At 42.6% G+C, this 14,428-nt stretch overlaps 1 protein-coding gene across 1 annotated transcript in view; it reads right to left on the bottom strand.

The window, feature by feature from the left end:
• Positions 1–2,781: 2,781 nt before the first annotated feature.
• LOC111868481 overlaps positions 2,782–14,428 on the bottom strand; it is a 52,601-nt gene continuing 40,954 nt past the window's right edge. Inside the window, exons 13-17 of the mRNA XM_023859146.2 lie at positions 7,198–7,333; positions 6,389–6,655; positions 5,258–5,376; positions 3,983–4,408; positions 2,782–3,291 (exon numbers count right to left, since the gene is read on the bottom strand). Of these exons, the coding sequence (XP_023714914.1) occupies positions 2,782–3,291; positions 3,983–4,408; positions 5,258–5,376; positions 6,389–6,655; positions 7,198–7,333 (1,458 nt within the window). The remainder of the gene's footprint in view (positions 3,292–3,982; positions 4,409–5,257; positions 5,377–6,388; positions 6,656–7,197; positions 7,334–14,428) is intronic.

The following is a 14,428-nucleotide window of genomic DNA, read 5'->3' as shown; positions in this document are numbered from 1 at the left end:
AAGCGTCGATGACAATGAAATATGTGCAGTGTCCAAATATCAAAGTCCTGATAACCGCGATAATTTCCTGTTGAAAATTCGTCAGGTGTTATGCAAGTAATGAAAGATAGCTGGCTTACTAACCTCTGCAGCTGATACGTCTTCGTTGAAGAACACGTCGATCGAGAATCGCCAGAAATGAGGGAATGAGGTGAGTTAGAAATGACTGCTGAGGAAATATATGCACTCTGTTTCAAAAACTCTTCACTGTTTTTACGCAGGAGGGAGGATTAAAACCATGTAACTCCCTAGAAGTGTCTATACTCGAACCCGGTAGTTCTTCACTGCAAATCAACATATTACCTTCTGATTTAATCCACTCAGAAACTCAGCCCAGTTACTGACACATATGTGTGTCGCAGCTGCGTACATTTTCCCTTGAATTTGACAGCGATGAAGTGACACTGACCTCTTTTATTACTCTTCGTGTTCTTGACTCCTTGTCATAAGAAATGTATTATGGATAACCTCCAATTAAGTTCCTGGGGTGTCAAACGTTGTTTGCTGGCTTTTTTTTATTGCTAGTGAGGTGGGACTAAGTGCCTTGTACTGCGGCCACTTCTGGCCTATTGTCATAGCCCCAGATGACAGGTGAGGGTGAACCTTTGGGTTCCATAAAATGCTGGGAAATTCTTGAGTAGCCGCAGAATTTTCACAAACACATACAGGATAACATCAAAGAACCCTCTTCTCGAGAACAAGGCGGCACACGTTCGGCCCCCGGCAAGAGAAATAGAAAGAAAAAGGACACGAAACTACTTGGTTTATAAGTTCCAGTAAAATAGTAACAAACCTATTACAAATATTTTAATGTATTGGAACAGCCGCTGTAGTTGTAAAAAATTTAGATTTTATACCCAATTGTACATTATTAACATTATATGTATATATTTTATCGTTCAGAACATATATTGTAATAGTGACTTCCAACTGTATTGATGTAAAGGTGTCCCTCTGATGATGGTCTCTGAAGACGGAAACTTGTACGGGAAAGAATAATTAAAATAAATATCTCCGCCAGTCACACTAGACGGAACCGTTTAACTTTTCATGATATTGTTAGTGTGACGGACCAGAATGAAACAAATCAAATGCTAATTAGATATAAATTAAGTAAAATTTGTCACCCAGAATATGATTGCTTCGTTAGTATCATGTTATAATATTCGTCTATAGGCCTATAATAACTTAAATTATGAAGCGTAAATAAGGCCCAAATTAAGAAATTTAAATATACTTATGTGATCACCTCTGTGGTCTAGTGGTCAGAGTTCCCGGCTACAGACCTAGAGGTCCCGGGTTCGATTCCCGGCGCTACCAAATTTTCTGAGAAGTAGTGAGTCTGGAACGGGATCCACTCAGCCTCGTGAGGATAATTGAGGAGCTATTTCAAGGAAATAGGGGCTCCGGCCTAGAAAACCGAGATTGCGCTGACCACGTGACACCTCTATCCGCTAAGGATGGCACTAACTTCGCCGAAAAGCGGCGGTCGCTCGGTCGGTATAGTTCGCTTGCACTCTACAGGCCGCTGAGTAAATATGTAATAAATTTGGAAACGAGAATTCTAATAATAAGCAACACTTGCACACCCCTTTAATAGCCATAGGCACTCTGCATATTGGCAAGAATAGAGAAAAAATGTCGTAATATCTGTGAGTGTAAATTCACGGCAAACGGATTTATACATGTGATAATATTTATTTAATAATAAATGTATAAAACATCATTTCGTAATACAACAAAGAAATTAGGATATGTTGTTTGTATTAATAAAATAATTAGGAACTTCAGACGATCCTCACACTCCTCACATTCATTCTTCTCTGATACATCTTTCCATGCCTCAAGAGCAGCATCACCAATTTTTCATGAGATGCTCCAGTTGACTTCCTTCCCGTTCGTTCATATTTCCATGTGTCGCGTTGCGTAAGAGCTTTTGTGATATTTATGTGTCATTTTCGTTGTGTTGGCATTGAAAATTTGCAGAAATGTGCGTAATAATTTCTACATGTCTGTCCGTGTCTGTCCACATGTAACAACTCGAAAACCAATGAAACAATTTTCCATGAAATTTGATATTTGGGAGTTTTGTTAAACTTTGTCGACACATTCCAACTTTGGATTTAGTTGAACAACAATAATAGTCATCTTCTACGTAGAACAACACGCTTTTCAAGGTAACTGAACAACGAAATCGAACATACTAGAACTGTTACATTATATGTAAAGTAAGGACAAAAATGCGCCGGTGCTTAATGAGAAAGGGCCATATAGAACTAGGGAGAGTGGAGGCATAACTCCACGAATTCTTATTCTCGGCACTACATGGAGGCAACTGGTAAATTTCACACCCTTGCCGCTCTGCTACCGGGGGGAAAGGGTCTCCATTTCTCACTGTGCAGGAAGATGAGCGGTCTGGACACTATGGAGAAGAACAAATATTCTTGTCCCTCCTTGGTTTCGATCTCTGAATCCTATTTTCCACTTTGTACTAATGGACCTCTTCATTGAATTCTTAAGTCTGAAAGAAATAAAATGGAACATACAATTATTTTCTATGTTATATGACGAACGGATCTTAGGGTCGTAAGAATTTTCATACGTCTTTGGAAGAACAGTAATTTGAACATTTTCCTTTGCACCCATGAATTTGGTGTGAACTAGAGGCCTCATACAGCCGTATTTCATGTTCACATTGACCACATTTGGGCTATTATCCAGTTTTAGTTTCCAGTTGCTCAATTATTTGTTTCCCCTGGCGCTTCGCCCTCGCGTAAAGTGATGCTCGATCTCTTCCAATGTCTTGCCCTCCGTCTCCACAAGGCGGAAATACAGGAACAGAAACCCAAAGAAGCTGACCCCACTGTAGAACCAGAAGGCTCCATGCAGCTGAAGGCCATGCTCGATGTCCAGGTACGTTTTAGAGGCGAGGAACAGGAACACGTAGCAGGCGGCGGCCGTGATGCCACTGGCAAGACCGCGCGTCCTGAAGGGGAAGACCTCACACAGCAGCGTCCACGGCATCTGGCTGACAATGCTCTGCGCGAAGGACAAGACGATGAAGAGCATGAGTGGTAGCCATTGCACCACAGGATCCGGAACTCCGGGCACCATGAAGGCGTATAGTCCGAGAAGGAGGCAGGCCACGAAGCACAGAGAGGTGCAGCAAAGTGACAGGAAACGCTTTCCGGCCGAATGTACCAGCAGCAGCAAACACATGGAGCCCAGGATTCCTGTGCCAGCCGACACCACCTAGAAGATCACCAAAATAGGTAGTTACCACTCCAGAAGTTCCAGGCCCGCCGTGTCTGAGGGTTGTTGTTACAAATGATGTATTAAAGTTGACCACGGCCACATTCATTTGCACCTTCCCCACTTTTCAAATTTAGTCACAGCCCACTTCGACTCTGTATGACGTATTTGTTTTGTTAAGTGGGGTTAGCTCGACAGACAAGTCCTGCCTACTCCGCATTGCTTCGTCCTACACCAGAAATTCATGTTGCATAAAAATCGAATGTTTCTACAAGATCTGATATTGAAATTATGCAGATATCAGAGGCTGGAGTTGGCAGGCGGCCATTTGGATTGTGGGACAGTGCCCAGCCCACTTTAATACTCTCCAACAAATATGGAAAGCTCTGGCCACATAGCAGTCACTATAATACTGTAAAATTAACTGACGTGAGGGCCATTAACGACAGAATAAAAATAAATTCTCCAGAACGGATAAGCATTACAATAGGAGCAGGAATATCAAGCGTTAATGCTTTCAAGGCAGATAACTGAGGACATTTTGCGCATAACAGTCGTCTATTAATTGCATATTGAATTAAGAAAAAGGGAAGGCAAAGAAAGAAGATAGTAATCAAAAGAAGAGGAAGAGTAAATCTGATGCCTGGAGAAACTCAAGTCTCAATTAACTATACAGTAGGTTGGAACTCACTGTGGCCCAATTTGGATCGATGGGCACGTGGAAGCTTTCGAATACGTGTACCATATAGGGCCTGATTGCTGTCATCCCTGACCAGTGGACGAAGAAGAAGAACGGTATCACAAGCGACAGCGGCCTCAGAGTCGGAGGACGAAACAGGTCCCGTGCTGTATGCAGACAGTTCCAACGTGGTGCTCCTGGCGCTTTGCCGTTGGCCTGATGTCCCGACCAGTCCAGAAGTGTGTCTGCTTCCGGTTGTTCTGCTTCCTGTAACGTTCGCAGTGCGGCCTTCTTCTTCGTTTCTTCGTTGTAACGAACAAGCTGTGAGAACTCTTCTTTAACGGCGGCCGGTTTCACCCAACCTCTAAGCCAGCATAATGCTTTTTCGGCGTCTCGAGTTCTCCCCTTCGATAACAGCCAAATTGGAGCATCGGGTACCTTTAAATGGAATCATTTACTGAGCGTGAGCTCAAAGAAAATCTTGTCGCTTCCTAATATGTATGTTTATTTTATTAGGTTGTGCATTTGACTATGCACTTATGTATTTTGCTTTTCTATTCGGCTATAATAACTGGTGAACCACTGTATTTGGACTCATGAATTTTTTTTTCTCTCCAATTTATTATACAATCTATCCAGCTATTATGGATAATAAGTGCTAGTTATGATGAGTGTAAATGTAATTTAACATGATGAACGTGTTCCAATGAACTCGTTCTATATGTAATTTAACTAATTATAGTCTGTTTTACAAAATTAAATAGCAAATCTTTACAAAATTAGTTAGCAAATCTGGTTAACAGTTCTGACGGTTTGAATCTGTGAAGCCTCCTGACTTCTTCTTCATCGTAGAGGTGCGTCGCTAAGGAATTCGGGTGCTTCCGGAGGCGGACTCATGAATGATACACAATTCTTACATTTACTGTCATATATGGGGGGGGTACGCGGTAGCGTAGTTGGTTGAGGCACTATGCTACAAACCGGAAAGTCCCGAGTTCGATTTCCGATGTCATTGGATTATTTTCAATTTGCCATATCCTTCCATAACCGCATTACAGTCCCGCGGTTGACTGAACCTCTAACAGAAATGAGTACCAGGAATCTTCCTACAGGTAATGGGCGGCCGGTGCGTAAGGCTGACCACCTCGCCACCATCTGTGAGCCAATTGTTTAGAAAATGTGGGAGCCTCGACGGCTCACAACTCTATAGGTCTCCACGGCCTGTTACAGGCTAGCTCCACCTTACTGTCATATACTCAGTATGAAGTCGCAGTGTAAAGCACTTACCTGGCTGAGGTAAATGACAGTGACAACAGGGAAGACCGCATTGACGATGGCCACAGTGCGCCAGTGGGTCACTGTTCCCAGCAGGTACTCCAGGAAGAAGCCCGACTGGTAGGATACCCCTGTGGACAACTCATTGCTCTTATGAACTGGGAAGGCTGTATGAGGTTTGATCGCCCTGACTTATATCCCTGTATCTGGCAGAAAGAAATTTACAATTTTCGATCCAGCATGCTATGAGTAACATTTATATTAAGCTTTGGATCAGGAGATTTAAATCCAGCCCGCTAATATGGAGTTTGGGGTGGCGTATATTTCGGAAGTAGTGCTATTTATTTATGCTTAAGAAATTCGCCACTATGCCTGCCGAACACGTACATGAGACAAAAGCCGATATGTGTTTATTTCATAAAAGGACAATTATTGAGTTTAGAAGAAATATTCGTCTGTATATTTCGGTTTAACTTATATTTTGTTCTATTTTATGAAGTGGTGGTGAGCCGGGATAGCGTAGTCGGTATAGCGACTGGAACCGGCTGGACGAGGTCGGAGTTCAAGTCCCGATAAAGTCAAGAATTTTCTCTTTTCCACGTCGTCCAAACCGGCTCTGGGGTCCACCCAACCTCCTATCCAATTGGTACCAGGGGCTTTTGCCCAGGGGGTAAAACAGCCGGGAAGTAAAGCTGACCACTCATCTCCAACTAGTGCCGAGGCCAAGAAAATATGGATCTATACACCCACTCCCCATACGCCTTCATGATGTAGTGCTTAATTAGTTAAGTACAGGGACAACTTTACCTTTTTACGAAGTGATCGGTATGTAGTGTTATGTCATGAAGCTGACACTGTCAGAATTTAGGTGCATATTGGCTTCCGTATCAAGAACGGAAACAGATTTTCGAAATGAGGGCTGTAGATACTTGTGTCAGAGTGATCTGTGTCAGTTCCGTAAGGTTTTACGAGCACCGGAATAATCCCAGACCTTTCCCCTTTTTGTTGTCAGGGAGTTCCTAAGATTTAATTAACTACTCCTTTGTAACAGAATTTCTCACAATACCCATATACTTTCCATGGCCTTGAGAGTTCCTTCATCTCAAACCCGCTCTTCCAGTCAGTGTTTCCTTCCTTTCTTACCCGCTGTTCCCGCCAGGATGCCCCGTAGCTCCGGCTGGCTTATCTCGCCGTAGTACGTGTTGAGCGGCGCTTCGCACAGTCCGATGGTGACGCCGAGGATGACTTGTGCTGCGACGAACTGCTCGAAAGATTTTGCAGTACAGACCAGCATCCAGCCGATGAGGAAAGGTGCGTTGACTAGCATCAGGGAGAACTTTCGGCCCAACAGCTGCACAATGAGCCCCGACATGATGCTACCCACGGGCTGGCAGACGTACGGGATGCTGGCTGCAAAGCATTCAAACAGACCACAAGTGATAGGCGATATACCGACGTACGCTGCTAATGCAGAACAAGATTAAGCTGTAGACAGAGAAGACTGTAGTACAATATGCACAGATGACAGAATTAGTAGGACTTCCGGTTTAAGTTGGCATTGTCAGAAGCAGGTTATATGAAGACGAAGGGATGGAAATATGAAAGTTACAAGTTTTGAAGATTATTCCTTCTGAGATATATCGTCATATAAATGTGGTAGAGAATTACAAACATTTCGGAGGAACCAGCTACTTCCATCTTCAGTATAGAAGAAGAAGCCGGGGCTTATCATTCTATCCTGAAGACTGAGTTAGTAGATCACTCCAAAACGTTAGGGGACGAATAGAGTTGGTGATGGTGGCGCGTAAACAAACACTCACAAAACATAGGAAGACATATGGGGCTCCTTATTTTTTTTTTTCTTTTTGAAGACGAAACGTCAGTTAAATGATCTTAGATCCCAGAAAAGTCCCAAGAATTGACACCGAGCTATGTTCAGGGAACTTACGTACCAATCCAAGAAGCCTGGACGCTGTCCAGCGAGAGGTCACCTTCCGCAAGATACAGCTGTGCAATCGCTACTGTTGAGAAGGCCAGGGTGATGATAACGTTCAGTGCCACCAAGTTGCACGCCATGGTGGCCAGCACCTGCCACAATAACAATAACTGATGGTAAGAACTACTGAGTGTGTTCTGGAACAAGGCCTACTTTCTCTTAGTGGGTCATTAACGATGAAAACTATGTAGCGTCTGGATAGAGATGAATGATAAACTGCAAAGGATTTCGAAGGAAGTGGTAGTGAACATATCAAGTTAGCATGGAAATGAGGAAACACATGAGAATCCCTTGTCAGGATAGCCGGTGTCCCAGCCGAGTTTCGAACCGAAGACTAAAGCGTTACCTCTAGGCTAACCGTTTCATTAAGGTCCAATGAAAGGACTCGGTTACAATTGTTGAAATTGTACTCTTCATTCATTGGCAATGGTCTTGACTAATTGTACATAGAAATCTGCTGTTACAAAACTAATCATAATCGAGACATTCCGCTAAAACGTATTAAATTTATTCCCTTGTATTTTGGAAATAATGTCGTATATTTTAAAATGTCCCACATAACGACCAAGGCATCGATGTTTGAACCCTGTTCACAAGTAGAGATTTTCTCTTCTCCAGCCACCCAAACTGGTTCCGGGGCCCACCCAGCTGTATATATATTGTGTATCGGGGACTCTTTCCCTGGGATAAAGCGACCGGAGCGTTAAGCTGGCCATTTACCTCCGTTAATGTTGAGGTTAAGAATGTATGGAGCTATGCCTTCACTCGTCCACACGTCTTCTTTGCATGGTGTTTAATTAAGCAAAGGGACAAATTCACCGTTCAAATTACCCAAGCAGAATAATATACGAGTATATATACGTATTTTATTGTTCAGGTTTATTGCAAATACCGTGCCCCCAACAGTGCCACAGCCCACATCAGACGTTCACTTCTGGACTCCCTCCAACATGCTCTTAGAGAGTGTGAGAAATTTCTTACGTTCTAAGATACATGGAATGCTGCTTCCTCTGAGAACGTGACATAAATTCTTTCCTTGGACACCTAGGCTAATGTGCACTACTCATGCCCTGGATATCATTCATGTAATAAATTGTCGTATCATGTCCGACGGTAGGATTTGTACGTTCCAAGATTTTTTGTTCTTAATGCTGCGAAGTGTTAATTAATTAATTACGTTTGTTGGCAGGTAATTCTTCCAGTTGTCTGTATAACCTGCGTGTAGCCTGCTTGGAGATAGCAGCGGTTATACAGACAATGTAAACATATTACAAAAAAATTGGTTTCACTATCTGTATCCAGGTTAGCTTATTGTGTGTTCTGTTGACTTGGCTTAGCTCGGAAGACAAAGCCTTTTTGCTCAACATTGCATCATCCTGCAGTATAGCAATTCACGTAGGATAAAAATAGGAATTTTCTGTAAGACCCGAAGCTGAAATTTGGCTGCCATCAGAGACTGCACGTGGCAGGCTGCCACTTCGAGTACATTGATGTTCCCACGCCATTTTGTTGCTTCTCGAGGGATATGGAAAGTGTTGGCCACATAGCGGACAGTACACGGCTTGTTGTAGACTGATGTAGACTCTGAAGGGGCCTGACTATGATGATTAACACTCAGGATTGTTGGTGGTTTTGGACTTTGTCTATCGTTAGGTATTCTAAAGAACACTAAAGAATACAACGTTTCGGAAACTAAACTAGTTTCTGTCCTCAAATGAGTGGATGGGAGACACGTACTGTTTTGGGTCCGTCAGGAAAGCTAACCCGAACCACTGGAAGTCATGTTCTTTAGTGTTCTTCATAATACCGAACGGCGGACGAAGTCCGAATAACCAGAAATGCCGGTTTTAGATTTACGTTTTGCAAAGAAGAAAGGTACAATTTCTGGGGGGGGGGATAATATTGTGATATAACGTCTGAAAGCCTGAAGAACTGATATAGAACAGAAGTCATTGCTAGGCAACGTTTCGGTAAGAACATTCCCATTGCAACGAATATACACGGAATAATCCATTTGCTAGGCAACGGTTTGGTAAGCACGTTCTCGTAATAACGAAGGAAAAAACAGAATAACGCCAAATGCTCGAACTGGTAATCTATATTTGGGTCACATGGAAGTTATAAAAGGGTCGTAATCCATTCCACCGTATCCTTGCGAGTGGTATGAGGTGACGAAAAGGTATTATGGAGTCTGAGATAGTAAAATACGGTCCCACTGGACTCGGACTCAAAAATGACTGCACTGACGAGAGCCATCAGTAATTGTAAACGCCAGGCACATCCTCTCGTCAGAGAGAGTGCCCCACATCAACAAACCCTCACTTGTAAGATTTGAGGCTTTCACGGCGGTGACTATGAAGAAAGCAGTCATCTGGGATTTGGCACCATGTATATGTGGTGTTAACCGACGTTTCGGAGGAACCTATCGCCTCCATCTTCAGGGTAGAAGAAAAAATATAAGAAATCTGCAAGCGAAGATACCGTGAGAACCGGTAAAACCCTCACCTGTCTGACAGTAATAACAATCGGCTCGTAAGCCCCAGATGGGTGCTATATTCCAAGGCAGACTGGCCGACTGACCGTCGCTCGCAACATAAGACTCGACTATTGAGGGAGTTCAATGTGTCAGTGAGGAGACCTTGGTTCGTCATTCGCCACAGTGTAAGAGAAGGCACTCGTAGTCCAGCAAGGAATGGAGCGGGCCGTAAGCAGCCATTGAGTATGTGTCGTTATAACTGGTTGTAATTGTAACAGAAGTGCCAGTAAATCTAATCATCCAATCCAGAACGCATATATTCGTCACGCAAACCCTTAATAGTTGACAATATTCACGCATGATAAATTGCATACTGATCTTTCTGCAAAGAACCTTTCTTCTTTTTCTTAAAATACGTTCTCATGTAGATTTTAAAAGGTTCTGACGATGGTGGATAACACACAGAATTACTTTTTTTTTTCATCGTCCGGAATTCTATGTAATAGAAAGCACGACGTTTCGGAAATTGAATATTCGTGTTTTCTATTTCCTAGAATTCTTGGCATTGGAACAAATCCAAAAACCCAGTAATTCTATATGTTCTTATGGTTACACATAATTCTTTACTGTTGAAAAATAACGAAGAGTAAATTTTAAAGGTTTCGAAATGGCGGAACACAGAATTTTCGCTTTATTTTTCAAACCCAGAGTAAATCTGTACAAGAGAAGCTGCAATTCCATTCGAGATATCTCGTTAGTAATATCGGAACGGGTATCCTAATTGAGTACACTTTATATCCCCACATTTTATTTATTTTAATTTTTATTCGAGCATTACCTCACCCACCCATGCGTATCCTGAGAACTTGTCTTACGAGTTGTTGTTAACCAGATACGAGTGTATGTACGTTTTCTTGTTTTACTTATCATAGTTACATTATCAATTTTCTTGTAGTATTTATTTAACTACTTTAACAGTCGTGGGCAAATTATAATGTTCTTTACTAAACACGTATGTTAGGCGCTGCTGTCCTACGTCTGTTCGCGTGTCCTAAATCCTTTAACTTCCTTTGTGTTTCCCCGCCTCAGTAAAAGAGTTCTCATTTCAAAACTCTGCAAACTGCTTGCTAATGTAAATAATAATGGGGAAACAAGCGTATTATCTCCTGGGTGTGACGGCTTGTAGTCTGGTAGATCTGTACCAGTGCTTCGAACGGAAAATCTGCCTCCACATTCACGGTCTAAGTTTACAACGTGATGATGCGGCGTCGTTATACTGTATATGGAAGGTGAAATGGGCTGTAGTTATTAGAGGGTCAGGAGAGGAACTGGAGTAGTTGTTATGATTTATTTAACGATGTTGTCAGTGGCTCATATCATACAGCTCAAACAAAAAAAAAAAACTCCGTTGCTTGAGTCCGCAAGCGTGCTACACCGACCGATAGACCGCCGCTTGCCGGAGAAGTTAGTGCCAACTTTAACAGATAGAGGGCGTCGCGTGATCAACGCAACGGATCCCCACGACGGTTAATCTTGGTTTTCTAAACCGGTGCCTCTATTTCCTTGAAATATCTCTTCAAATATCATCACGAGGCTGAGTGGACCCCGTTTGAGACCCACTACTTCTCAAGAAAATCTGGTAGCGCCGGGAATTGAACCCGGGACCTCTTGATCTGTAGCCAGGAACTCTGACCACTAGACCGCAGACCCGGTCTACCATTTAGACATATCGAAAAGTGAATAATGAAGTGGGAAAGATAGAGAAGGAAGCAGTCGTGACCTCATTTGAGGAATCATTCCTGCATCTGCTGGAGAGAATGAGGACAACCACGAAAATCCTCAGTCGTGACAGCGATATCTGAGCATAGATCTGAATCCAGGATCTCCTGAATGTAAAGCAGAAGTGAGCCTGCTACCGAATTTCAGTTCTGGCCAGCTTCAGTGCAGATACGAAGGAAACAAATGAAACAGGTCAGGAGATTGGGCACTCCACTGGGATTCGAAAGTGGTTCCTCCCGAATATGTGACAGGTGCTCAGTTATAAGATTCGACGTGGAAGCAGATTTGCTTAGTGGGGGGGGTGAGGTCCAACTGGGTCCACTCGGCACGGCGGTCACTGATTGGCCTATTGCAGCCTGCCCTCGGTGGTTATGATGATGGAGAATTTCGTCGAATGAAGACTGACAGGGGAAACCGAGGTACTCGGAGAAAACCCGCCCCAGCGCCACATTGTCCACCACAAATCCCACTTGACCAGACCCTGGCCGCCGCGGTTGGAAGCCAGAAACTAACCGCTTGAGCTATGGCGCGGCCTCATGGGAAGCAGATTGTGTACACCCCTGATCTGAAACACTCGGTGAAGTGAAGGGGATAACTACAAGGCCGCTTCCTATTACTGACGAAGGCGTTTTTTTTTTTAGTTCCGGGTTGTCCTTATCGTCTTGTTCTAGATATTGCTAATCATAATTTTTCCATTCGTAACACGACTCAATTGCAGGTTGACACGTCTGTGTTGAAGAACAAGACAGTGTTCGCTACATAAAAGGTGCACAGCAATACCTCGCACAGTCCGGGCAATCGGTTCCTCCAGAAACCCGGACTGTTTGAAACCGGACTAATCGAGGAACTAAATACATAAAAAAATGATAATTGGTTCCAAAAAAAAATCTCCGTTTTTCAGTAAATAAAACGAGATTAATAAATTCAAATGTCTTTATTAAAAATAATTTTAAAAAATTCACGTTTTTCGCAATTCATTTTTTCTCTAAAAATTGCAATATTGATATATACACATTTTTATACTTTGCCTTTTTCTCTTCATACATTTCTTTGTAGCAACGAATTGCATTGTTTATCGTTCGGCGGATTGTAAGGCTATGTTCAATATTGGTATCAACTTCCATTACATGCTCTGACAAGGTTTCAGCCATTCCAATAATTTTTTATAGTTGTTCAGATGTTAATTCTCGTGCAGGCACTTCAACATAGTCGTCGTTGTCTAAGTTGTCCTCCCGTTCTCCATAAGCCCGTTGTACATCTATGTCAAAAAGTGTTTCATTATCTAGTGTCCATAAAAGTCCATAAAATTTCTATTATGCCCACATTATTTTGGTGCATTCTATTTTATCTTGTTTTACCTTGAAAAAAAGATGACAACAGCGTGTGATTTTAACACGGAATAACACAATGTAGCAGTTTTAACGTAATTTAATAAAATATTTTTAATCTATCAAGACAACTGAAGATGGCCGTTTGGGGCCGAAACATGTAGAGTCAAAGTGTAAAATGTTAAACGAAATTGAAATTAAGTAGTGAGTAAAGAAATGTTACATTATTGACGGGCGATAAATACATGGGCGTTAAGTTTAACAATTGCAACAGGATGCTGAAATACAGAATTGGCTGTGAAGCAAGGGAAAGTAGCCTTAGTGGTGCCTTCATCGGGCTTTCCAAACATGCCCATAAATTTATTCAAGACAATGTTGTGAATGCGTGTGTTGGACTTGAGACACCGTCGCATTACCAAGCCACATCTCACAATACGACGAAGGAGATAATTCTAACAAGAATTCGATTTCATCAGTATCATACCTCACAGGAAACACACCGTTGTCTCGATGACAAAGACGAATCAGTTGCTGTGCTGAATCATATGAAAACAGCAACTGCACATTCAAAGTTTTTGGATTTTAGAGCAAGAGGTACTAAAACAATGCCGTTGTTCTGTCGGCAGTTCCAGTGCTTCAGCTCATCGGTGACACAAGTTCGCATATCGTCTGAGGATTTCTTGACCAGATGAATATTTATCTGTTTAAGAGATGGAAGGTCTAATATTAAGAAGGATCTTAGAGGGGTGGTATAGACTGGACTGATCTGGCTTAGGATGTGGACCAGTGGAGGGATCTTGAGAACATGCTAATAAACCTTCCGGTTCCATAAAATATTGGGAAATTCTTGTGGCTGCACAACTGGCGGCTTCTCAAGAAGGGATCAGCTCCACGGAGTTAGTTTAGTTAGTTAGTTAGTTGCCGTGCCATAGCTCAAGCGGTTGGTCGCCGGCTTCTCGCTGTGGCGGCTTGGGTTCGAGCCCATGTAAGGTCATGTGGGATTTTTGGTGGACATAGTGGCACTGGGGCAGGTTTTCTTCGAGTACTTTGGTTTCCCCTGCCAATTCTCATTCCACCGACTGCTCCACATTCATCATCTACCATTCGGGACTGTACAATATGCCAGTTAGTGGCCGACGTACGAAGTAGACAGTCTCACTCCATCCAAAGAAACTAAAGGAACTAGTTAGTTAGTTATGGAGTGTTTAACGAAGCCCTCGGTAACTGTGACTATAGAGCGTCGAATGATAAATGATTAGGAAATAATAAACTGGAAAGATGGAAAAATGTCAGTCATGTTATCGGGTCTCTGGAACCTCCCAAATATGAAACAGGAGTTCTGATCCCTCCACTGCGACATCCGTTCAGCTTTTCTTGACCAGCTGAGTAACAGTCAACTTCTCAATTAATGTCCTGTAAAACTGAGGAAAGAGATTCAATTCCAGTGCCTTCTAAATATTAATAAAAAAGCGTTATGCTGCGTGCTAGTGACCTGTTTTCCGCATTTGGGACTCTAACCGAAGGACCTTGGGTAGCAGCCCGTCCTTTCTGATTTCTTTGTTAGCAACCAGATGCACAGTTTTAAATGTGATTACGTGCAGGTA

The sequence above is a fragment of the Cryptotermes secundus genome, unplaced genomic scaffold, assembly GCF_002891405.2.
Source record: "Cryptotermes secundus unplaced genomic scaffold, Csec_1.0 scaffold203, whole genome shotgun sequence".
NCBI classification, from domain to species: Eukaryota; Metazoa; Arthropoda; class Insecta; order Blattodea; family Kalotermitidae; genus Cryptotermes; species Cryptotermes secundus.
Note: the sequence above shows the minus strand (reverse complement) of the source record. Positions and strands in the feature narration are given on the sequence as shown.